This window comes from Pseudophryne corroboree, chromosome 4 (genome assembly GCF_028390025.1).
Source record: "Pseudophryne corroboree isolate aPseCor3 chromosome 4, aPseCor3.hap2, whole genome shotgun sequence".
Classification (NCBI taxonomy): domain Eukaryota; kingdom Metazoa; phylum Chordata; class Amphibia; order Anura; family Myobatrachidae; genus Pseudophryne; species Pseudophryne corroboree.
Window position 1 is genome coordinate 856247324 of NC_086447.1, and position 27633 is coordinate 856274956.

At 38.9% G+C, this 27633-nt stretch overlaps 1 protein-coding gene across 22 annotated transcripts in view; it reads left to right on the plus strand.

The window, feature by feature from the left end:
- NRXN1 (neurexin 1) overlaps window positions 1-27633 on the plus strand; it is a 1686961-nt gene that overhangs the window by 1519773 nt on the left and 139555 nt on the right. For 11 of the 22 annotated variants that reach the window (XM_063918658.1, XM_063918659.1, XM_063918662.1 and 8 more), the window contains 2 exons: window positions 20713-20802; window positions 22170-22477. In XM_063918658.1, coding sequence (XP_063774728.1) covers window positions 20713-20802; window positions 22170-22477 — 398 coding nt within the window. The remainder of the gene's footprint in view (window positions 1-20712; window positions 20803-22169; window positions 22478-27633) is intronic. The other 11 variants (XM_063918664.1, XM_063918680.1, XM_063918665.1 and 8 more) reach the window with 1 other exon arrangement.

The window sequence follows — 27633 nt, forward strand, 5'->3', positions numbered from 1 at the left end:
TGGAATAAAATGTAAAATAAAAAATAAAAAAGAAATTGCAATAGAAGAGAGAGCACTTCCCATTAGAAGTCACTCCACTGCTATAAGGTCAGCCCTATCTGGCATATATGGACGCAGCTGATGCAGTTTTTAAAAACCAGCCTGTTTAGTAGTACCAGGGCTAAGTGCCACCCCCGGACCCAAGCCCGAACCCCATGCCACCGGACCTAAGCGCCATCTCCTTTATTGCTATAGCCACTACTGCTTCTAATACTGCTACTGTTATTGCATTAGCCACTGCTGCTGCTTCTACTACTACTACTACTACTACTACTACTACTACTACTACTACTACTACTACTACTACTGTTATTGCTATAACCACTACTGCTTCTACTACTACTGTTATTACTATAACCACTACTGATTCTACTACTACTAGTACTGTTATTGCTATATCCACTAGTACTACTGCTGCTGCTGCTGCTTCTACTACTGCTACTACTACTACTACTACTACTACTACTACTACTACTACTGTTATTGCTATAGCATCTACTGCTTCTGCTACTACTACTGTTATTGCTATAGCCACTATTATTATTATTTCTACTACTACTACTGTTATTGCTATAGCCACTACTGCTTCTACTACTACTTCTCTTATTGCTATAGCCACTACTGCTTCTACTACGACTACTACTACTACTGTTATTTTATAGCCACCACTACTACTGCTTCTACTACTACTACTACAGCCACCACCACCACCACCACCACCACCACCACCACCACCACCACCACTACTACTACTACTGTTACTACTATAGCCACTACTGCTTCTACTACTACTGTTATTGCTATAGCCACTACTACTGCTTCTACTACTACTACTACTGTTATTGCTACTGTATAGCCACTATTGCTTCTACTACTACTGTTATTGCTATGGCCACTACTGATTCTACTACTACTGTTATTGCTATAGCCCCTACTGCTTCTACTACTACTACTACTACTACTACTACTACTACTACTACTACTACTGTTATTGCTATAGCCACTACTGCTTCTACTGCTACTACTGTTATTGCTATAGTTAGTAATACTGCTTCTAATACTCCTGTTATTGCTATGGCCACTACTGCTTATACTACTACTACTACTACTACTACTACTACTACTACTACTACTACTACTACTACTACTACTGTTATTTCTATAGCAACAACTGCTTCTGCTACTACTATTTCCATAGTCACCACTGCTTCTTCTACTACTAGTATTGCTAAAGCCACTACTGCTTCTATTGCTACTACTGTTATTGCTAAAGCAACTACTGCTTCTATTACTACTACTACTACTACTACTACTACTACTACTACTATTATTGCTCTAGTTACTACTAATGCTTTTACTATTACTTTTATTGCTATAGCCACTACTGCTTCTACTACTACTGTTATTGCTATAGCCACTACTGCATCTACTAGTACTGTTATTGCCATAGCCACTACTGCTTCTTTTTCTACTACTACTGTTATTGCTATAGCCACTACTGCTTCTATTACTACTACTGTTATTGCTATAGCCACTACTGCTTCTATTACTACTACTGTTATTGCTATAGCCACTACTGCTTCTACTACTACTACTCCTACTACTGTTATTGCTATAGTTACTACTACTACTGTTGTTGTTACTACTACTACTACTACTACTACTACTACTACTACTACTACTACTACTACTACTGCTACTACTGTTATTGCTACTGTATAGCCACTACTGCTTCTACTTCTACTACTACTACTGATATTGCTATAGTTACTACTACTGATTCTACTGCTACTACTATTATTGCTATAACCACTACTGCTTCTACTACTAATACTGTTATTGCTATAGCCACTACTACTGCTTCTAATGTTGCTACTGTTATTGTTGTAGCCACTACTGCTTCCATTGCTACTGCAGTTATTGCTATAGCCACTGCTGCTTCTATTGCTACTACTGTTATTGCTATATCCACTACTGCTTATACTACTGCTGTTATTGCTATAGCCATTACTGCTTCTATTGCTACTACAGTTATTGCTATAACCACTACTTAGACTACTACTATGCAATTTCAGGCTGTTTTTGTTTTTTTTGGACAAGAAAATAACTGGGCTAATAAGATACCCTTCATAATATATTTTATTGAACTGTACATTTTTTTCAATCAACAGTTTACATGTTGGTACAAATTATTGATGTAGAGTTTAGCTTTGCACTGAAAGATAATTGCTCACATCATCCAATAAAACTAAAATTATGATTTATTATCATTCAGTGAATGGATATGAAATAATTGTTCACAACATGAAGATGGCTGGAAAATGATGAGGAGAATATAGCTGCCAAACCTGTCTGATCATTATGACCATCACTCATTCACTTCCTTGCTGTAAAATATATGTATGTACTGTATGTGTATGTATGTATATATATATATATATATATATATACATACTGTTGCATAGGTAATGGAAGGTAATAGCATCAAACAAGAGCAGACTTCCAAGTAAAAGACCCTAAACTTGACATCCAATAAATTTCCACACAGTGCACTGTAATTAAGGTTTTTCCCCTTGCAGCCTTATGGTTGAAAATTGACAATTAGCAGCACTAAAGGGGTAAAGTAAAACTGCAATGTCTCAAAAAAGTTAAAAGAAAAATAATAGCAGTTGGGCAGCTCAATTGACATAGTGATTAGCATTCAATTCCAGACTAATGCATTATATGTGTGGAGTTTATATGTTCTCTGTGTGTTTATATGGGTTTCCTCCAGATACTCTGGCTTTTTCTTACACTCCATAAACATCCTGGTTCAGTAGGTTAATTGGCTTTGATAAAATAATATCCCTAGTGTGTTTGTGTGTCCATGTGACAGGAAATGTAGATTGTAAACGCCACTGGACCAGGGACTAATGTGAATTACTGAAATATTTACTGTAAAGCCCTGCAGAATATGGGTGCACTTTATAAATAACTGTTAATAAAATTATGTTAGTGTAGCTCTATATATATTTTAGTATAGAAATAAACTAACGTGTTTGTTATAAACTCACTTGATGCATCAATTGCAGTATGTAAATCATTGCATTATAAATTCAGAAATACAACTTAAAAATGATGCAAAATTTGCACTTGACTTTTTTTGTCTTGATAACTGCAAAAGTTAAGTAGAAAAATTAACTAAAAAGTAGCACACTCAATATAAACAGAAATATGAAACAGCACCACCCTGTGGCTGAGAGCCACAGGGTGGAATAAATGTTTTGCCATTTCATCTATGTTTTTCGATATACTACATTTCAGCAAAGAGCACACTGTACTTGCTTTTACATTTTGAAACCTGCAAATATAGATAGTGAAACTTTCCATATAGAGATAGAGATAATGTTTGTTGGGGAAAAATGTACACTAATTGAAATGGCTCTTAACAATATGGGATTTGTTTTTTCGTGACATTACCAGCCATGTTAAAAGGTCACGCAATGTCATCGACTTTTCATGTGGCTGGCTTGATATAGTTCTGCAATCCTAAAGCACCCATCTGCTGTCATTTCCCTGAGCATCTGTTTCTGTTATTTAGAGTATCGGCATACCTTGCCAAAAGCATTCAAAGAAAGTATGTGCGAGTAAAGCAGCGCCATTGCGGGAATATTACTGTTTTACAGTAATATATCTCTAAGGCACAAATACACAAATTGAAATGCCACGTTCTGGCTTTGCAGAAAAGTCCTAAGCTTCCCTAGGCTGTGGGTTACTGCTGGCATTGCTCTTTTGTCACAGAACAGATTCTCTTTATATCAGAAATGCCATTATTTATTACTACATGTGCCTATGGTGTTTTGTTTGCTAGACCTCTTCCAGACGGCAACCTCCCCTTTTGTTTTTCCTGTAATAACTAGCCACGCATAGCATTCTAGAATATGACCTGACACAGATGCAAAAACAGCTGAATTGTTTCTCAGGCTGCAGAATAGTTTTCAAGCTACTGGGTCTATTCAGAGCATATTAAGGACAAAATGTATGTAGGGTGAGTTTTCACTTTGTATATTTTTCATCGTTCGCTGAAAGATACTGTACTGAGTGGATCATTGTGCACAAAGCCCAATTTCATAACACTGGGCCTGATTTAACGATATACATCAAGTCGATGTTAAACCGCATCTCCGATGGATTGAGATCGGCACATGTGCATATACCGCACTGGGCATGTGCAGATCTTTTTCTGTGACGTTGCTCAGAGTACCCTGATTGATAAGCTGTGGCAGTTTGGAGGTGGGAGCAGTGACGCCGAAAGGAGTGGGAGTAGGTACTAATTACCCGGGCCCTGAATCTCCGGGTAAGCTAACGAGCCCTATAAAAGAAATCTACTTACTTAATATCCAAAATGCACTAACCAGGGTATGTTGGGGAGATGCAATAAATTTGATGGCTGTTGGAATCCCATTGTCAGGATACCGACGCCGGAATCCCGACAGCCAAAACTGCCGCCGCCCGGAATCCTGGCGCACAGGGGCTATTCCCACTTGTGGGTGTCGACAACACCTACAGAGTGAGAAGAGAACCTGTGGCAAGCGCAGTAAGCCACAGAGCCTGCAATGGAACTCTTTATGCTTGCCCAGCTGTCGGCACTCTGGTGGGCGGAATGCCACTGACAGGATCTTGACAGTCGGCATCCCGTCCACCGGTTAATAGTATGTAACCCATGTTGGGGTTCCATGGGATGGTGGTAGTAGTAGTAGTAAAATTATTATAATTTATCAAGAAAAACTTTTAAAGTAGCAAAATATTTAAAGTTGTACATAACAGTGCTGAGACTCGGTACTGGCCATATGAATTATGGTTTACTGGATTAAGTAAAGTGAAATCATTTCCCAGATAACTACTGTAGGTTATCATGGAAAACAGTAAAATTATTGATGGAGTAATCACCTTTGACAAGTTTAGTTTCTTTGGTGGAGATTTATCAAAGTTTGCAAAGATTCAAGAGCTTATAAACAAAGGAAGAGATATAATGTACCAATACCAATGGAACGCTCAAAGAAATACATTATTATTATTGTTATTATTATCCTTTATTTATATGGCCCACATGGGATCCGTAGCTCCAAATTACAGAGTAAACAAATAAGCAAAACATGAAGACAGTGACTAACAGCTCAATACAATATAGGACAAGTACAGGGTATATAAACATGGCTGCGTCAGTAAAGTGTACTGAAATAAGTATCAGGATGGCAGAAAACCAAAGGATTTGGTGCCATCAAAGGGAGTATTGAAAAGAAGATAAGTTAAGTAAGAGACATAAAAGCACATGAGGGAAGAGGACCCTGCTCGTGAGAGCTTACATTCTAAAGGGGACACAGACAGCGGTGACACAGATGGGGTAGAAAGTGAGCGTGGGCCACAGAAGGCTTAGGATGAGAGATGGCTGGGTTTGGTGAAGAAGTGTGTCTTGAGAGGCCATTTTCAGTCCCTGATATACATGCCTCTGAAGCAGTCGAGATAAAGTGGAGAGAAATAAAGTAGCATCCAATTAGCTTCTGACATGTCACAGGCTGTGTTTACAAAATGACAGAAGCTCATTGGTTGCTACTTTATCTTTCTCCACTTTAGCTGACGATAAACTTTGATAAATCTCTCTCTTTGCAAGAAAAGCTCTACAACACCTTATGGTGTTGGGCCTAATACATGTTTGCAAGGAATTACACAGCCACAAGGAAGCAGCTTTGCAATGCCGTATAATTAAAATGTAAATGCAGCAGGAGGCATCTGTAGGAGATAGATGCATCCTACATGCATTTGCGAGATCTAAGTGCTGCGTCTGCGGACGAAGCCTCAGATCACCATTGTGACCATCAGTTGTGATTGACAATGTTTTTTTAGTCACCGGTCAGTCTGCATAAGCAGAAGCTTACTCAGGCTGGACGCTGGATCCGGACATCCGGTGTGACATGAACACTGGAATAGTGTTTGAGGGCAGGTATGTTTGTCCCAGGTTCTTGTCTTACATGTTTTAGAAATGTAAACTTCTAGGAAAATGTTTTGTTTTGTTAAAACCTTTTCAGTTTGCTTGAAAAGCTGGATAAGGGCCCTGAGAGAGAGAGGGCAAGTTGCAGACATTGGGCCCAGTTGGGATCTTTGGCCTCACAGAGGGCTAATCAGGGCTTTCAGCGGTGCAAGAGCCTTATAGGGCTGCTAGCCTGATTAGTGTGGGCAGATACCTGGGAAGACTGCAGAATCTCTGTGAGAGAAATACGCTTCCTTATACAAGTGAGCAATACAGTATTGACTGGAAAACTCTGTGTTTTGTTTAGAGACAGTTAGGAACGTCTTGTGTTTTGTTAGTCCCGGACAGGCAAGGCATTTTCTTTTGATGTTTGTTTTATTTTCTGTTTAATAAAACTGGTTGTGGCCAGTTGCACCATAAAAACTGGACTTGTATGATTTCTCAGCTGCTGCTTGCTGCCATATACCCCAGGAAATGGCATCCGGTTCCCCTACAGTGTTACACCGGGTCCAGTAAGTTTGCACTTGACAATGCAGACCATGGACCCATCGCGCATAGGAAATGGGGGCAACACAACCCTGTTTTGTCGAATGGGCACCAGGTGCCACCCCTGCTCCGCACCTTACAGGGGCTGTCAGCGAAATTGTAAGACCTGTTCTCCAGATGCGCAGAGCGGGCCTTGCATCTGTGCAGATCCTACACCATTGAATTTGTACGTAGACCATTAGGTTATGTATAAATGTGAATTAGGCCCATCATACAGTATATATAAAGATTTTTTGTAATATTCCTTTAAGGTGTTGTCCATAAGTTATAGATACTTTACAGCAATAAAGCAGTTGCATTTACACTATCATAGGTTTATTCACTGAAACACAAAATGTGCAACACAACAATATATTATAAAATACCTAAACTAAATTATCCCAAAGTCCTTTAAATGTAATAAAATCATTGTAATAATGAGATAATACTAAATATAGCAAATTGTGTTTTTGTCACTTTCCCCGGCCTTATTAATTTATTAACAACAAATGCCATAGGGAGGTAAACTGATGGGAATTTGGACTAAGAGCTGGACACGGTGTTTTCATTATGCCATTGTTCCTGTCTGTAATGCAGGTATTATTTGTGACAAACTGTGTGAAAGCTATCTACCAATGTGAAATGAAGATTGCACAGCTTGTTAGCTTCCTACAGTCCCCAGCCGCAGTCCATGCTCTCTATCAATTCCTCAATGATTGTTCCTCATACTAAGGACTTCGCAATCTTAGCAGAATATAAATAAAAGATGAAAATCCCAAAAGGGAATTATTGTCCTCATCTTTTCAGAAAATTTAAAGCGTAAAATTCTAATTGTGGCTAAATTCCTTGTGGAATGGCCATCATCAGTATGGTATTATGGAAAAATAAAGGAACATTTGAATAGTTAAAATTCTCACAAGACATTGGAACGACTAGCGTTCCTGCATTGGTTTAGGTAATTTTAGTATTATTGCTATTTACCAAAATACTGAACACAGGAGTTATTAGAGATTAGTGTTTGGGAGCTTGAACTTCCCTCCTTGGCAGAGGGGCGGATTTATGGGTCAGGCTGCCCCTAGGCACATTATTGGCCAAAATCACATCATTGCCCGCTGCAGTTTGGTGACCGGACCAGATGCCTCAAGACCACCAAAGCAGCCTCAGCCTCAGTGCCTCACCCTACTACTAACTCTTTAATCACAATTTGCTGCCCATTGCCCCATCCCCGTCATTTGCAAAATAAATGATAAAAAATAAGTTGTAATGATGAAATAAAAAAAATCACCTGGCCCTTATCAGCCTGATGTGCCGCCCCCCAGCAAATGCCACCCCTATGCATGTGCCTAGTGGGAATACGCCACTGGCTGTGATCATGTGCCGTACGAACCCAAGGCTCAGATTCTGGATGCTTCTTCTTTTGCTACTGTGTTAAGCAACTGGCAAAAGAAATGTCAATAGACTGCATTTTATGGGATATGCTTTCCCGGCATTCCTGCAAGGATAAATTAAAAAATGTATTATTATTATGAATAGTGAAGATAACATATGTTACTTAACTGAGCAAAACTGCAGCGAATATTAGATAGGTCATTGAGAATGATAATCACAGGTAATATAACAATCTACATCTGATGCTGGGTGCCATGCAATAATTACAGCAACTCATGCATCATTCAGAAGTTATTGATACAATAATATTGTTGTACTGCTTTGGTGCACTACCTTTAATATCCACTGGGGGCATCAATGTTATTTGAATTTATAGCTAGGTTTTGTAGCCCAAATTGGCAGTTAGCCCAACAACTCTCATTACAAAAGACCATTATGTTTTTATATTAAATATAGAAAAAATATTGAGGATATTGTAATGCACCGGTAGTACACAACTTGTATTCAACCGGGGTTCTCATTTGGAACTTGTTGACAAGCTCCTGGACAACAGCTATCGAATGTTGGATCCAACAGTTTTCTATAATACATTAGGTAAAACATAAGCACACAGATACATAGTAATATTATCTTGACTCTACCATTTTACTCTGGCGCTAAGCATCCTGTAGGCAGTGTGATTCTTGGAGGAATTAACCCACAGAAAATGTCCCTTTCCCACACTTCAGTATCTTACACAGAACAACACAGAACAAAACAGCAATACCAGCAGTCATGCACTGACATGCAGTGTCGGACTGGGGCATGTAGGGCCCACCGGGGCAATGCAGTGGTAGGGGCCCATGTTAGGGGTGTGGCCAGTCTGCAGAGAGGGTGTGGCCTGCACCTCATTGGTTTGACTCACCATTAGAGAGTGCAACATCTGGGCCCCTTCATAAATATATACAGTAAATTCAGCTGCTGCATGCATGATAGTGTACCAGATTAATAACAGATTAATAACAGCAATGCACTGTAGAAAATACACAATAGTCCAGTATAAGGTAACATATGTATAATGTATAATTCAGTCTGGAACCTGATCCTTAGAGCAGGAGGTGGGCCCCCAGGCAGTGGGGCCTACCGATGGATGCTCCTGTAACCCTGTGGGCCAGTACAAGGCTGTAGACATGTGTATTGCTGCCTGGATCAACCAATATTGTATATAATGATACAGTATTACTGTATACGATAACTGTCACGGCTCTTGTTTATTAAGATACTACTATGTAGGAATCCATTTTTGTCTAACAGTAGACTATTTTGTACCTGATGTTTGCGTCTCTTGTTTATTAAGATATTACTATGTAGGAATCCTTTTTTTTTTTTTTTTGCAGAGGTTAATATATCATCATTTCAAACATACATGAGAATGATACTAATTCTGTTTAAAACTAGATCTGTTGTGCCTTTTTATGTCACTCAACGGTCGCCAGTCTCTGAACCCTTTGACTTTATATAGACAACAATTTGTTTGAACGAAAAATAAATAACATTTTAGCAATGAGAGAGTTTTGAAATGAAAGAAGTGCTCTTTTGGAGAATCCACATAGCAAATCCTCCGTTCTGACCTTCCAATAATAGGGGAAGATAAAGTTGATTGACTGCGTTTGTCCGTCAAACAAAAGGATTCAATTCAACAGTTTGACCTTTTTCTGCCTTTTGTGGTATCCCCTTAACACTTGGTGTTATTAGTTTACTATAAAGGGATCTGTCTTGGAGTAACTGAAAAACTAGACTGCTAGTGCTTCTTCAGTCTGACTCCGAACATAAGTATTTTGATGAAGCTTATTTTTTTTAGAAACTACAATAAGACAGCTGTACAAGTGAGACAGTTATACAGATTGGATTTGATGGCACATATAAAAGTAGTTCTTGAAATCTAGGCATTTACCCATCTGAAAAATACACATTTTACAGTCACATCATCCAGAAGTAAAGTCTTACATTATATTATTATTAATTCTTATTCTTATTATTATCCTTTATTTATAGAACACCAACATACATTTTTACAAAACTGTACAGAAAATATTTAATCATTCCAACCAGTCCCTGACCCCATGTTGTTTACAGTCTAAGGGGAGATTTATCAGATCCTGGAAAGAGATAAAGTGGTACCAACCAATCAGCTTCTGTCTTTTGTCAAAAGCACAACCTGTGAAAGGAAAATTAGAAACTGTTTTGGTGGTACTTTGGGTAAGATTTATCAAAGCTTGGATATCGATAAATTGGAGAGATATAAAGTACCAACCAATCATGTCCTTACTACCACGTTATAGGCTGTGTTTGAAAAAAAAGTCAGGAGCTGATTAGTTAATACTTTACCTCTCTCCATTTTGTCTCTCTCCTGGCATTGATTAAACTCTGCCTAAGTGGTCTATTTAAGATATGGAGCAATGCCCTAAATCCACCAAAGATATGACTTCTCCCTATTTAGGGAGGCCTCAGTCTATGTATATCGATAGTCGGCTATAGCCTTCATCAGTTTTCTCCAGCCTTAGCTTTATTATGCAAAGGCTGGAGGAAACTGAAGAAAGGTAAGGTGTGGGAAGGTAGCGCAGTAATGTGGTGTGGGAAGGTAGCGCAGTACAGTGGTTTGGCAGGTAATGTGGTGTGGGAAGGTAGCGCAGTACAGTGGTGTTGGAAGGTAGCGCATTTCAGTGGTGTGGGAAGGTAGCGCATTACAGTGGTTTGGAAGGTAGCACAGTACGGTGGTGTGGAAGGTAGCGCAGTAATGCGGTGTGGGAAGGTAGCGAGGTACAGTGGTGTGGGAAGGTAGCACAGTACGGTGGTGTGGAAGGTAGAGCAGTAATGCAGTGTGGGAAGGTAGCGCATAACAGTGGTGTGGGAAGGTAGAGCAGTAAGGTGTGGGAAGGTAGCTCAGTAATGTGGTGTGAGAAGGTAGCGCAGTACAGTGGTGTGGAAAGGTAGCGCAGTACGGTGGTGTGGAAGGTAGAGCAGTAATGCGGTGTGGGAAGGTAGTACAGTACAGTGGTGTGGGAAGGTAGCACAGTACGGTGGTATGGAAGGTAGAGCAGTAATGCGGTGTGGGAAGGTAGCGCATTACAGTGGTGTGGGAAGGTAGAGCAGTAAGGTGTGGGAAGGTAGCTCAGTAATGTGGTGTGAGAAGGTAGCACAGTACAGTGGTGTGGGAAGGTAGCGCAGTACGGTGGTGTGGAAGGTAGAGCATTAATGCGGTGTGGGAAGGTAGCACATTACAGTGGTGTGGGAAGGTAGAGCAGTAAGGTGTGGGAAGGTAGCTCAGTAATGTGGTGTGAGAAGGTAGCGCAGTACAGTGGTGTGGAAAGATAGCGCAGTACGGTGGTGTGGAAGGTAGAGCAGTAATGCGGTGTGGGAAGGTAGTACAGTACAGTGGTGTGGGAAGGTAGTACAGTATGGTGGTATGGAAGGTAGAGCAGTAATGCGGTGTGGGAAGGTAGCGCATTACAGTGGTGTGGGAAGGTAGAGCAGTAAGGTGTGGGAAGGTAGCTCAGTAATGTGGTGTGAGAAGGTAGCACAGTACAGTGGTGTGGGAACGTAGCACAGTACGGTGGTGTGGAAGGTAGAGCATTAATGCGGTGTGGGAAGGTAGCACAGTACAGTGGTGTGGGAAGGTAGCACAGTACGGTGGTGTGGAAGGTAGAGCATTAATGCGGTGTGGGAAGGTATTACAGTATGGTGGTGTGGAAGGTAGAGCAGTAATGCGGTGTGGTAAGGTAGCACATTACAGTGGTGTGCGAAGGTACAGCAGTAAGGTGTGGGAAGGTAGCTCAGTAATGTGGTGTGGGAAGGTAGCGGGAATTTAGTCTGGAGAGGTAGTGCAGTGAAATAGTGTGGAGATGAAGTATGGGGAGGTAGCGTTGTGATATACTGCAGGGATGTAGTACAGTGATGTAGTGTGAATAAGTATCATAGTGATATAGTGTGGATATGTAGTGTGAGGAAGTAGCACAGTGATGTAATGTGGGGAGGTAGCATAGTGATCTAGTCTAGGAAGGTAGCTTAGTGATATAGTGTGGGGAGGTATGTGGGGAGGCAGTGCAGTGATATTGTCACCAGACCCCCTCTTTCCACCCAAGAGAACTTCTCTACGGCGCTGATCACACTACCTGCAACGGCGCATAATAGGCCCTTCCTACATCTCACCTCCAGGCCCATGTGCACCTTAATCTGGCACTGTACATGACTGACCCTTTAAAAAAACGTCAGAGTTCGCCCGGCATGTCGCATGACCGCCGAACTTGGACTTCATTAGATCCTGCCGTTTGTATGCTTTTAATGTTTATATTTAACCTTAAAAAAAATAAACGGAATATCTTAATTCTATAGGAATACAAACTAATAATATAGGTATTTGTAATGTACTACTGAATCATGAGACACATGGGATAATGTGTTTGTCGAGTGTAAATCCGGACATTTTTCCTTATTTTCTTCCTTCAAATTCTGTGGTGGGCAAGAGAATGAACTGTTTGTAATTCCATCAAAGTACTCAATGCCACAAACACAATTCATGACAAAACTTTGACCTGTGTTTTATTTTACCTCCTTGCATTCCCACAGCCGAGATGATTTCTACTTGACAACAAATAGATGTCTTCAATTAAGCTTTATGCTCATCATTTGTTCACGTTTATATCACTAGTGACAGGCATGTATATTGGCAAATATCTAGCACAGAAAACTTTTGTAGAGCCGAATATCACAGAAGATATTTTATATGGAAGATGATAGCATACAGATAGTTTAATTTGAACATTGTATTGCCTCTTCGCATTTTAGTGTAGTACATTCATTTGATGGATAATGTAATACAAAACAAGATCCCCTTGAAAGATATAGTTTATTAGGATTAATTTTGCAAGTAAATCCATGTTAATCCAGAGAGACAGATGCAGTGAAATAATATCTGATGCTACTGCTCCACTCGGGGACACTCTATTTCCCCTACTGCACTTTATTGTTATAAAAACGAATAAAGGCTGTAGAAATGTTCCTTAGATTTGGTATTACAGACAAACAAAACGCTTCAAAATAACTACACCAAAGTGCTATACGAGAACAAAGCTGGACGATCATTGGTAGCAACACGTTTTATTGCCCTGTAGTTTTAAAAGGACTTAAACATCCATTTTCAGTGTTGACAATGTCTAAAAGGATAACATGAATGTAAGGTTGGTTAATTTAGCTTTTACGACCTCTCTAAACAGGTTTACACTTAGAAATATAAAAACACAATAGCTTCTCTGGAACAGTGGGATCCTAGATTTTTTTTGGAGCGGCATAATAAAACCATTTAAAAATAATAGCCTCAATAAATCATCCTTTTCTATAGTTCCATATGCATGCTAAGGTATGTATGAAGCTATTGGAAAGCTACAGATTGCTGGCTCTTTCAAGTTGTAAATTAATATTGCTTTATTTTTTAACCAGCTGCCATTTAATTCAAAACAGACGCAGCATTACATAGGGGGGTGAGTTGGTGTCATGAGAAATTTGGTCAATTTTGACACCTTAATATTTAATTATTTTCACCATTAACATCAGGAATACACTTTACCACTGCATTTGTGTCATAGACATAATGAGACTAGCTGCCATATACCCCTCTGGGATAGAGACTAACTGCCCTACACATCCCCAGGGCTATAGACTACCTACCCCTACTCCCCCACCCAGGACACAGACTACTTACCACCAGGTACATAGACTACCTAACTCTACCCCCCCACTCAGGACATAGACTGCTTACCCCCAAGGACACAGACTACCTACCCCAACTCCTCACCCAGGACATAGACTATCCACCTTATCTACCCCATGAGACACAGATTACCTGCTCTACAAACCCCCCAGAATGTACACTTCCTGCTCTACCCATCCTACCCACATCTCAGCCGGCTTTCAGGGAAGAGAAAGCTTAATTTTAAGTCCAAGATGTGAAACTGCTGTATTCTGATGCAGCAGTTTCACATCCACAATCTTGGATTCAAAAAGATGTTGTCTTTTCACTGGAAACTGGCTGACATGGAGGAAGGAGACACTTTAGGAAGGGTTTGGGCTGCCTAAAGGGTGTGCGAGCAAACACCCTGCATACTCTGTGCACATGCCTATGATTTGTGTGTTTGCTTTATTACCAAATACAACTCCAAATGCATACAATGGGACTAATGGCTTTCTATTCAAGAATTAAGCTCTTTTAAAAGTGCATATACAGGTAGAAAAATTTTAATTGCAATATACATTAAGCACTACGCCAGTAGCGTATGTTGCCATGTCTACATCAGAAATATATGCAGCCACTTATACACACAAACAGGCCATATGCATTTGCAAAACTGAGGAAAGCATAAGGGGCAGGGGGCCTTGTCATGGACAGAGCAGAGGTCACTGCATTCCTGTCCACACCAAGGTACATGCCCTTTGTTCTCCACACCACACAGGACATTGTGCTTGAACCCCTGTTACCAACTGCCTCCCCCTGTCGCTCACTGCATCTTCCTATCACCCTCTCCCTGTCACCCACTGCCCTTGTCACCCTCTGCCTCGCCCTGCATTCTATTGTCATGCTCTGCCTCACCTTGCCTTCCGTTGGCACCCTCTGCCCCCTCCTGCCTTACACTGTCACCCTCTGCCTTTCCCTGTCACCCACTGCTGTGTAGCATATTGTAAAGTTGGGTTGTGTTGGACGAGGGGGGACCCAAATTATATTTTTGTACCTAGGCCCACCACTCACAAGTTCAGCCACTGTCTATAACTATGGATTTTCAATTTGCAAATTACCTGTAACAAATAGTATATACTATACAGTATATTTAATTTACAGCTATTTCTTGTAGGTTTGTTTTTAAAGGCATATTTGATACTTAATCAGAAATATTTTAAAAATAAAAAAAATAAAATATTATTGTTATACTGACACTCACCCCTGCATATGCCTAAGTGTCATGTGGAGCATTAAAATTAGCAGAATACAAGACACTGTGAAAGGGTTCAAAGTAATCATAGTAGTAGTTAGCGTAGGAGCAAGAGGCTCTTTTGAGCTCGCCCCACTGCCGGCATTCCGGCGGTCGGGATCCCAGAGCCGGTATGTTGGACGCTGGGATCCCAAGCACCAGCAAGTCATACCACACCTGTTACTGTGTATATTGCATGATATTGTACAACCAGAGGTGTAGCAAGGTGTCATGGTGCCTGGAGCAAAGTATGTTTCGGCACCTTCCTCCCCTGTTCTGAACTGGGGCGTAGCCACTAGGGCCGACTATAGACCTCGTGGCATCCAGGGCAAAAGTTTCCAAAAGGGAGGGAGGTAGAGAGCTGACGCATCTCATGCTCTCAGCTGTCAGTGACTGACATCTGCAGCTGCGAGCTGCATGCAGACAGGAAGAGGTTCCGGCAGAGTCGAGCTGCGGCGCCTTGTACTGTCTTGGGCGCCTGTAGCTCGAGTTCCACCGGAACCGCCCTCCCTATGCCCCTGCGTACAACATACAATGCAATAAATTAAGCACACATGATTTGATAATTATTAGTTATTTTTCTGGGGATAATAAGTGCCCTATTCATCATATCTCCTGTATCCTACTAATGGGGGCATACTGGGTTAATAATGATAAGAATTCTCCACCAGACATAAAATAATGTAGGGATAGTGTTGTGTATTGTGTAGTATAGTCTAAATCCTCAACTCTGTCTTTTAATAATATAACATTATTTCCAATGTTCTCTCTTCAATGTAGCTATGTTTTTTGCAGTAGAATTGCTTCTGTAGCCGGCTACACACTAAACAATATGCTCCATGAGTGATATAGTCAGTGTTTTCCCTTGAACTCCTGGGCAAACGATATAGTGCATACACACTGAATGATATCGCTAACGATATCGCTCGGTGACATCACCCAGCCACCACCCTGAACATGCAGTTTTGGACAGTGCAGTCTGGGGCATGTAGGGCCCACCGGGGGAATGCAGTGGCAGGGGCCCATGTGTAGGGGTGTGGCCAGTCTGCAGAGGGGGTGGGGTCTGCCACCTGATTGGTTTGACTAACCATTAGAGAGTGCAATATCTGGGCCCCTTCATAAATATATACAGTAAATTAAGATGTTGCATGCATGATAATGTATCAGATTAACAGCAATGGACTGCAGAAAATAAACCATAGTCCAGTATAAGGTAACATATGTATAATGTATAATTCAAGTGCACAATCTGGAATCTGATCCTTAGAGGAGGGGTTGGGCCCCCAGGCAGTGGGGCCCACCTGTGGTTTCCCCTGTACCCATGTGGGCCGGTCCAAGCCTGGTTTTGGACAATATAGCCAAAATTGACCTGCATGTACAGACGACAGAACACCTCACTAACAACCGGCGGGAGCGCGCATCTTTAGCGATATTGTGCATACACACTGGACGATATTACAAACGATATCGCTCAGAAAGGTCAAAGTGAGCGACATAATTTCAAATATCGCCTAGTGTGTACCCAGCTTAAGTTACTGTAGTATTCAATTTTTTATTGAATCATAAGCAAGATATTATAAATAGTATTGGTTCTTAGGTGGAGATGTATGTTTCAATAGCCTCTGATTATCTTTATGCAGGGACAACATCAATTTTCTGTTGCCACTTTTCTATTGGATTGGCGCAACTTAGCCAGAAAATACTGTCGGATATAAAAAATAAATCGTAAACATACACAAGTATAAAAAGTAAAAAAATATATAATTAATGTATATATTTTATTTTTAACCCTATCTGAAAAAATATTACTTTAAATATATAAGGCCATTTTCAATGAATATCCTCTGCGGTAGTGAAAAAAGGACATTTGCCCCCGCTGTCCTAGTTTAGTTGGCTTTCCTTGTCTGGTTAAACTATTGCCATGGAATTTTGGTGAATCGCTACACCAGCGGGGGATACTGCAGGCGATAGCACAGATGTAGCTCTTGATAGGGTGTTTTATCCATGGAGATTGGACTTTTCTCACTTTCATAAATAGGCCCAAATGAAAAACTCCCAAAGGTACACCTTAAAATGAAGGCATAACACCCTCCCCCTGTCCTCTGCCTTGTCTGACTTCTCTTCTTTAATACACTTCTCATCTTTAATATGTTCCTATGGAAGCAGGGGAGCACTTGCCAACACTTTAGCTGGGATCCTGCAGCAATCAACCACATGCCCATATTTTTTTAAAGCATTCTATTGATTTCTGCATTCAGAATGTACATTATATGCACATTCTAATAGTTATTAAACCTACTAAAAACATATAGGGCCGGATGTACTTGAAAAGTGATGATAAAGTACCAGCCTATCAGTTCCTAACTGCCATGTTACAGTCTGTGTTTGAAAAATGACAGTTAGGAGCTGATTGGCTGGTATTTTATCATTGTGCAATTTATCACTTTTCAAGGCTTAGTGCATCTGGCCCTTTGTCACACACAAGCCAAACAAAAATGAGTTCAAGACTTCATATATATTGTATCATTCTAAACAAAACCACAATATTGCTTGTAAATTTCAAACAAGAAAAATCCTGGAAAGAATGTATCACATAAATTACCCTTATCATTGACAGTGTCCCCCATGAAGCTATGTTGTAAGTCTGTTGCTCTATTGTTCTTTTATACCAATAACATGTTTATAAGTGCTGTGACTCAGTAACAAGCTTACATTGCTACAGTGCTTGTTCTTTATCCTGTGCTTCTTGTCTGCTCTCCCACTTGTCATTTGGTCTATTTCCTGACTGTCCCTTTCTGATTGTGGCCCTGGTTTTCGGTTGATTGTCTGAAAATGTGAACAATCTGAATATGGTGCCCATGTCAAAAAAATTTACTTTTAATTTGTGTTATATTCCTTGTCCCTGGTCCTTCCTGTTTCAACAGCTGCTTAGCAGTATGAAGCTAGGGGCTGCAGCCAGTAGCTGTCTTGCCATGAAGTCAATCAACTCTATTCATTGGTCCATGCTAAAGACCAGGCTTCCTCATTTACTGTAGCTAACCCAGTGTCAACCGCAAGCAGTGGATCCACGCCCAAAGTCTGTACTAACACAGACTATATTTGACCTTTTGCTCCTTTTTATATATAATGATCAGTTCCATATAGGAAAAGTCCTGAAATAAGTTCTAGAAATGGGATCGATATGAGATCCCGCTGGCCGGGATGCGGAACGTCAGGATCCCGACATCGGCATCCGGAGTGGCGGATTGCTAGTAGGGGGGCGAGTGCATGCTATGGGCACATGTTCGATTCTCCCTGTATGGGTGTTGTGGACACCCATAGAGGGGGAATCACCTACCTCGCAGATATACTGGCGGTAGTATGGTGGCCCTGTGGAGATCCATGCTTCGGTTTTGTGACAGCCGGGATCCAGAGTATCGGTATGCTGACTGCATACCCTAGAAACACAGATGATTGATCTGAGGTGGCATTTCCTTTGTTGTCTTCTACACATATGTCAGGTATGACTTTACAATTCAGAAGAAACTTTGTTCTAACTTTCATGCAGCAAAACTATCCAAACATCTTTATAGCAATCTGTCAGATATGACAGATGTGTGTCTGCTTCCATGTGGCTTTGTTAGTTGAAAACCAGCTTGACTGTTAACAAGTCTTAGATCAATGACAGCAGAACAGACTTTGCAGTACTAAATTAGTAATATACACAATGAGTGATAGAGAATAAAATACATTTTAGAAAAAAACATGTAGTAGCATATTTATTATTCAGTTCTGCCCTTAAAATATGTGGAACTGCTGTTTTCACATGTGTAGGTAAAGATTTAAGTAACCCTTAAAGGTACAGTACCAATACAGAAAGCATCAGGTTGGGTACATGGATACCGAAAGTCAAGATGATGGCGGTCAGAATCACATTTTCATAAGTGGACTATGACTTGAGCAGATTGGTTGGTATTTTATGTCTCTCCACTTTATCTCACGTCAAGCTTTGATAAATCTACCCCCATAGTTCCCAATTGCAGTACAGTTAGTTCTGTTCCCAAAGATTTTAAGTCCTAAAATATACATGAACTCCTAACAATTAACTAGGAGTAATAACCTTGAGCAGGTATTTTACATGTTTTAAAAAGCCTTGTTTCAAAGATTTCCAAACAGTCTTTACATTTTGTATAGTTGAAAGTGTGTGCTTTCAAATAAGGTATACTTGTGTCTATACTGCTAGAGTACTGTTAGAGCCCTTTTAAAGTAGGACCCTAATTGAGCGATGCTCAAGAGTTATGTTTATGCTAAATTGTAAGATATACCTTACACATTATGATTGATAATGCAAAGGTCTCAACCTTCCAATGTGAAAAGCATGTTGGGCACAAGTATTTTAAAAGCTATTCAAAGTTCCCCTGTGTTCAATGTTTTAATTAAAAGAGAATATACTATAAAGTTTGTAACAACAGCAATGCCCTCCACAGCTACTAACATTACCTCATTTGTCTTTTAAGTTATATAATGGTCTTTCCTGAGTTTGAGCTTGACTGTGCCTAATCATTACTGAATTAAGAAGACACAAGTGGATATTTCATAATCTGCACCCATTTTATATTTGTCATTAAGATGGCTATGTAAGAGCAATTATTCTAGAAGTTGAGCACGGTATACAGCACTTTTAACACAATTCTGTAGTTATGCAGATGGAAGATTTTATTTATTTATTGGAGAAAGAAAAAAAGTCATATTTGATTTTATAATTTTGAAATTAGCATTACAAAGCGGTCGCAGGGTGTTTTGTGCCGAAAGTAAGGATGATTTATTGGTAAAACCTTAGCATTTTGGATAGTGATTGAAGAGATGGATTAGACAGTTGCATTACCCAAATTCCCTTGAATGGATGCAGTAATGTGCATCTCTCTGTTTTTTGTGAGATTTATTTGAATTGCTTTGTTTTGTTTCATGCATTTATCTTTGATAATGTTTATCAAAATCACCTTTAAATTCTCAACTGAAACAATAAAGAATTCCAGCAGGGTATTTGAGAAGCAAGACATATACTTGTAATGAAAATGTAATTAGGATGAAACTCACTTGAGTTAGATCAGTACCTAAATACAACTGAAAAACTTTTGTCAATCCTTATTCCATGCTAACCAAATTATCATTTTACTATTTTATGTCTTAAAAAAAATTACCATCTCTTATAACTTGCAAATGCAATTGTACCATGTGATTTTTTGAATCTTGTGGATCAGAATAATTTTTTCTTCAATTAATTAATTAGTTTTGTCATTTCTTCGTTACATGGATGCATTGGTAATAACATCCAAATACGGTATTCTGATTCATAGTCTTTTTTCTTTAAATGACTAACCTGGCTTTAGAGGTTGGATGTATCCTGTTAAATTAAATATGTTACATATGAACATGTTTAACTAGATAATAACAAATACAAAAAAAACGCTGCTTTATTTCGTGTAAAGCCATTATATGATGCTTAAATATGTCTTTTTGGGTCTGTCTATAACATAATTTTAATAACCTAGCTCAAGTGCAGAATTCTAATTTTCAATTAACATAAGAATAATTTTGTTTGCTAAAATAAAATAAATGAATGAATGAAACATGATCTGTTGTAGGTACAATTTTTTTAAAAATCCAAATTTCAAAAAGTCATGTGGCAACTGTATAGCTCAAGCTTTAAGTATTAACTTTTAACCTTTGACCTTACAGATTTTAACCAATGAAATGTCTCTTTAAACTTTAAAGGAAACAATGATAACGAACGCCTGGCGATTGCTAGACAGCGAATTCCATATCGACTTGGTCGAGTAGTTGATGATTGGCTACTCGACAAAGGTAAAAAACATTGATTAAAACTTCAACTAAAAATAATTTGAACATAACCAAGTAGTGTTTCATTGTAACTCTAATAAACCTTAAAAAATAAATTTTCAGTAAAACTAAATTAAAATCATTTAAAACAGTAAAATCTAGATAGTAATATTTTGCATACAATGTATAATAATTTTCTTACCTGTATAGAAAATTAGATGGTTAATAATCGCACCCTGTTAACTTAAGGTTAAAGGGACTGTAAATATAATCCACTAACTCAATCTATGAGGAACTCATAGATAACTTTAACCAGATATTCTAAATTATTCATAGACTATTTTTCCTATTCCCGCATCTAAATTATTAACTAAAATATGTTCAGTATTCATACCTTTCTTATGGTCCTGAAAAAAGCTATATTTGTTTAAACTACAGGTATTCTAAATAGTGGGCAATATGAATTGCCAATCAAAATGAAGTCCCTTTAACATTTGCATCCTGTCAAGGATTTTTTTTTTTAACAAACCTTAATTAAACAGAACTTAAATTTGTGTGCATGCTAATCACATGCAGAGATGATCTGCTTAAAAATGTATCTGTGATTTCATAATATTGGCAATATGTTAAAGATATTTGTGTAATGAAATTGTGCCATAATTTCACCATTGGTATGTGTATCATTACTGAAGTCAATTTACATAAGAAAGATTTTTTTTTTTTAAATGATAGTCTTGCTAAATGCCAATCAGAGCTATTTTATACCTTGGCTACATTATGATGGATTTCTATTTTAAACTGGTGGTTAAGCAAGCAAATTGGATATTATAGTGGTGAATGTTCCAAATGGAAAGCTAATTACATTCCATGACTAAATATTTTGTCATATTGTCTGTTTGAGTTTATAGTACTATAAATTGTTTATGAAAGAGGCCTACAAGTATGTTGGTCATTGATATTATATTTACCATAAATATATGTAATATATTTTATTAATATTATTATTATTATTATTATTATTATGATAATAATAGTAATTATTATTATCATTATTATTATTAGCATACTTGTTGCTTAACAATAAAAAAAAATGAAATTAAATAAATAAATACAATTTAAAAATAACAACATTTTTTATTGATTTTTTATACCAAGTAATCAATATACACCTTTGATTGGCCTTTCAGCATGGAAATTCATTCAAGTAACTATTTTACTGTTAGCCATACATGTCACAGTCATCTCATTAAAAGCAATGAATTATGAGCTAAATCTAAACCTCATAATTTATTGCAGTCATCATTCATGTCATAAAATTTGGTTATTCATCCTTTCTCGAATATAGAGTTCACAGTCAACATTTTTGCATGTATGTAATATTATTTTTGCAGGACGGCAGCTCACAATCTTCAATAGCCAGGCAACAATTAAAATCGGTGGGAAGGAACGGGGACATCCATTTCAAGGTCAGCTTAGTGGCCTCTACTATAATGGCTTAAAAGTATTGAACATGGCGGCGGAAAGTGATTCCAACATCGTGATTGAGGGAAACGTGAGGCTAGTTGGTGATGTGCCTTCATCTATGACTACGGAGTCAACTGCCACAGCCATGCAATCAGAGATGTCCACCTCTATTATGGAAACCACTACCACATTGGCCACAAGTACTAGAAGAACAAAAACACCTACAAAGGAACCGGTAAGTCAGATTAGTAGACATTGTGTTGTGTCATTTTTTATTTATTTTTTATTGTTTTATTTACATAAAACACAAACACAATAATTTAGCAATTAAATAAGTTTAGATTTTTAAATAATTGAATATATATCAAATATGTCATACACTAAGCTTGTACAGTACACAGTCTAACTAACACATTTCTGAAGAGTGACTCACAATAAGATATGGTAAAATAAAACTAAACATAAAACATACTAGTAATATTGAAGTTGATCTACCAAAACAGCTTTGCCTCATCTTTGTTGTATTGAGCGAAACTACCTGAGTATATAACAATTTGTTTCTGCTTTAGTGGTGATAGTGGGCCTACTGTAATTCAGGGTTGATCATAAAGGCAAAATGTTTCTCTAATGGGCAAAACCATGTGCACTGCAGGTGGGGCAGATATAACATGTGCAGAGAGAGTTAGATTTGGGTGGGATGTTTTCAAATTTAAATTTAAATTGCAGTGTAAAAATAAAGCAGCCAGCATTTACCATGCACAGAAACAATATAACCCACCCAAATTAAACTCTTTCTGCACATGTTACATCTGCCCCACCTGCAGTGCACATGGTTTTGCCCATTAGAGTAAGATTTTGCTTTTGCGATCAAACCTGAATTAAGCCCAGTGTCATTCTGGAGCAATACACATAGCAAACATAATCATAAATACGATGCTTATTTCAAAACAGGATGCAACGAATTATAATGTATTATAACTTGTAATAATCGCTCAGATGTCAGCTTTTATCAGTCAGATTGATTAAAGTTAAAACAGTGGTGGTCATTCCGAGTTGATCGCTAGCTGCATTCGTTCGCTGTGCAGCGATGAGCCAAAAAAAAGGCACTTCTGCACATGCATATGCGGCGCAATGCGCACGCACACGCGCAACGTACTATTACAACGAACAATGTAGTTTCACACAGGGTCTAGCGATGCTTTTCAGTCGCACTGCTTGCCGCAGAGTGATTGACATGAAGTGCGCATTTCTGGGTGTCAACTGACCATTTTCAGAGAGTGTTTGGAAAAACGCAGGCGTGCCAGAAAAAACGCAGGCGTGGCTGGGCGAACGCAGGGCGTGTTTGTGACGTCAAAACAGGAACTGAATGGTCTGAAGTGATCACAAGCGCTGAGTAGGTTTTGAGCTACTCTGAAACTGCACAAAAAACTTTGTAGCCGCTCTGCGATACTTTCGTTCGCACTTCTGCTAAGCTAAAATACACTCCCAGTGAGAGGCGGCATAGCGTTTGCACCGCTGCTGAAAACTGCTAGCAAGCGATCAACTTGGAATGACCACCAGTGTCTCCTAAAATTTTCCATAAATGTATGTATCCATATCCATCCATATCTTCTAGTCTTGGATCCTTATGCCAGAATTTTCACCATTGTGCAGTGATTATCATTAGATAATCACAATAATTACAAATTAGATTCCTACAAGAACTGTGTTTTCATGTTTAATGTATTCTATAAAATAATATGATATCACACCAGCTTCCTTAGAAAATCCTAAACATCATTCTATCTGCTAACAAATTAGCCCTTAAGATAACAATGTGCAAAAAAAGATGTTAAAACAACATATTTAGTCACAGACGTACACGCATATATTCCACGTGTAGGTAAAGAAGCCACCCTCTGTTGCTAATCTATTTGAATTTATTTTTAATTTATTCCATTTTAATTAGTGGCAGTCATTTTACTCCATGACTGATCTACGGGTTTATATGTATATGAAAGTATTTATGTTTGAAATATATTTTGTGCAGCTGTACATGTGTATGATTTGTGAAATATGTGTACAAGTACAGTATACAATCTCTTATCCTGCAATTTGCTTGTTTTGGATTTACTGTATCATTAGAAGGTAAGTAGAGAAAAATTTGTGAATTTTTGGTGCACAAATCTGTTGATCACGTTTCCACTTTCCACAACCATTGATGTCTAAGTGAATAATGTAATTTTTTAATTTAATGCAATGAAATGTCAAATGATATTCTGATTTAAGAGGCAGATAAGCACAAGTGAAGAAATTGCCCATAGTGACCAATCAGCTTTTAACATTCTTTTATCTAGTACATTCACAAAATAATAGCTTGAATCTGATTTGTTGCTATGGGCAACTTCTCCACTTGTCCTTTTTAGAAAGTTTTGATACATCCCCCTTTATTAAAGTTTAATTGTTATATCATGTTATACTTTGATGCCAGTTCTATGTGCCGTATTCAGGTTTGTTAGCAAACACAAAAAAGCGCACTAATGGGCAAAACCATGTGCACTGCAGGTGGGGCAGATGTAACATGTGCAGAGAGAGTTAGATGTGGGTGGGGTGTGTTCAAACTGAAATCTAAATTGCAGTGTAAAAACAAAGCAGCCAGTATGGTATCCGGATGATAGACAGTTTCTAGTTAGACAGTCAATAGATACACTATATGTTAAACATACATTTGTTCAACAGAGTCAAAAGGTCAACATGAAAAAGGTAGACAGTACAAAAGGTCGACATGAAAATTGTCGACATAAACAAGGTAGACACTGTTTTTTTATTTTACATGTCTTTGGACTTTTTTATACCTTCTCTAACCATGTCGGCAAAGAGTTGGTTATAAACCTTGAGGCGAGAGCAGCAAGCCACTGAGCCCGCCTTTCTACAATTAGGGGTCCCAGATGATAAAGCAATCCACACAAACCCCAAAAATGCAAAATAAATGGTGTCTGCCTTTTTTATGTCGACCATTTTCATGTCAACCTTTTGACCCTGTTGACCTTTTGTACTGTCTACTTTTTAATGTCCACCTTTTGACCCTGTTGACCTTTTGACCTTGTCGACCTTTTGACTGTCTAACACGGTGATGGCTAACATGTTGTTGAACTACACATCCCAGCATGCCCTGCATCAGTTTTAGCATGGCCAAATAGCAAAACTGTAGCAGGGCATGCTGGGATGTGTAGTTCAACAACAGCTGGAGTGTCAAGGTTAGCCATCACTGGTCTAACATGTGGTGTCTGTCTATTGACTGTCTAACGAGACACTGTCTATCTATTGTACCACACCCACCAGTATTTACCCTGCACAGAAACAATATAACCCACTCACATGTACATGTTATATCTGCCCCACCTGCAGTGCATCATGGTTAAGCCCATCAGGGTGCTTTTTTGGTTTGCTAACAAACCTGAATAATTCCCTGTCTGCGGATATGACTTGATAATCATTGTGCAGTCACAGAAGCGCTGGCTGTATGTTTTAAATTTGCCTGAATCTTCCCCGATTTCCCTGTTTCCTCTCAAAGGTTTAGCTTTACTAAAGCTTTAGTAAATATACCCCACACATTCCATAATTTATATGTAACTCTATTTGTGGTCATCCGCTCTACTAAACATTTGTTCTTGGAAATGTGCACTGTATATGCTTGAATAACATATTTTATCTTCAATTAATTAGTGTCCTAGTTCTACAAGCTTAAATATGAGGGCAGACTCAACAATGTCTTTAGCAGGCATACCATACGTTGTCGTTCGTTACAAACGGTTTCTATAAATGGTTCACAGAGAATGACTGGTTTACTATGAAGAAAAGAATTCTGCTGTGGTGTTTTGTTTTCCTCAATCAAACTGAGCTTGCAGTGATAACACAGAGCCACTTAAACAGCAATTGCAATATACCCTGGGGTGATTGAATGTTTTGGAACAATGGAAACACATTTTTGGCCAAGCAGAATTAAATTGGCTCCACTTTAAACTGCAGAGCATAAGCACGCTTGGTAAATCTGTAGGGCAAAATATGGGTGAAGGATGTGTTTGTGTTTATGTCGAAGCGGTGACTTTGAAGAATACGTCTCAAAATATTCTCACGACAGCCCTTAGTTTTTGCCCTGCAACCTAAACAGAATAAAGGCGAGCTTCTGGAAAAGCACAATACAGTCACTCACAACCAATTTCACTTTGAAGTCAGGAGATTTCACTGTACCAGGTGACCTATATACAGTATGCTTTTTTATTTTACAATACTGCAAACAGTGCTCAGAAACGATTGCGCTAGATTGACTAGAATGGATTGCAGTTAGCGTGCCAGGAACTTATTTTTAATTCATATTGCAGTCTCTTAATTTATTTTTATTTTTTGGGTTTACAAACATTTCAATTTGACCAAGGGTTGGATTTACAGTATCTGTCTGGTCTAGCTAGCTTCACTGTCTAACAGTAGAACATTTTTCTTTTTCTTTTTTGTGGTTGTTCCACGTCTTTCAGTATATCACTGGTTTATCTGATCAAATTCATCCAGGGCCTTTACCTTTACCTGTTTGTTGGTATTGTCCTTGTTGGTGTTATATTAGTCCTCCTAGGAATAGGTAGTCTGCAGAATTGCTTGCTAAAGTATGTAATTAATTGTGCCTGATTATCAGGGTCATATTAAGAGAGAAGAGGGCTTGTGTGTGGTCCCCCTATAGGTCCCATTATCCAGAAACTCATTAGTGAGCACTAGTAGACTCTATGTCTCTGGAAAAATGGCATAGGGGCCATTTTTCAGGTGATATTTCTACTGTGCATGTGCAAAATGCTGGGAAAATGGAAACCTTTCAGGCAGTTTGTGCAGCACTGGAGCTGCTGATTCAGTACTCTGGAGAGGTGAGTGTTGAAGAAATGGAAGCAGGGTGTACGGTGTGGGGCCCCTTGATCCCAAGGGCCCATGTGCACTACACACCCTGCACCCATTCTAGTTACACCACCGCTTATTATGTTGATTGCTACATGCAAGCCACATTACTTAGCCAACTAAGAATGGCCATGTTTGTTTTACTCACTCAGGCTTAACTGTCCATGAGTACAGCTACTACAGGAAAGTAGCAGTGTTGGTGCACTTTTTGGATGGCACAATTATAAGAAAAGGGTCTGCCCCTTAAAATGGGAATAAGAGTTAACTGGGGCCCAGGATTATCATAATTGCCAATGATAGAATACACCAGAGGTTCTCAAATGCAGTCCTCAAGGCACCCCAACAGTCCAGATTTTAGATATATCCATGGCTCAGCACAGATGGTTAAATCAAATTAACTGAGGTGCTAACTGAGGTCACCTGTGGTCAAGCATGGATAAACATAAAACCTGGACTGTTTGGGTGCCTTGAGGA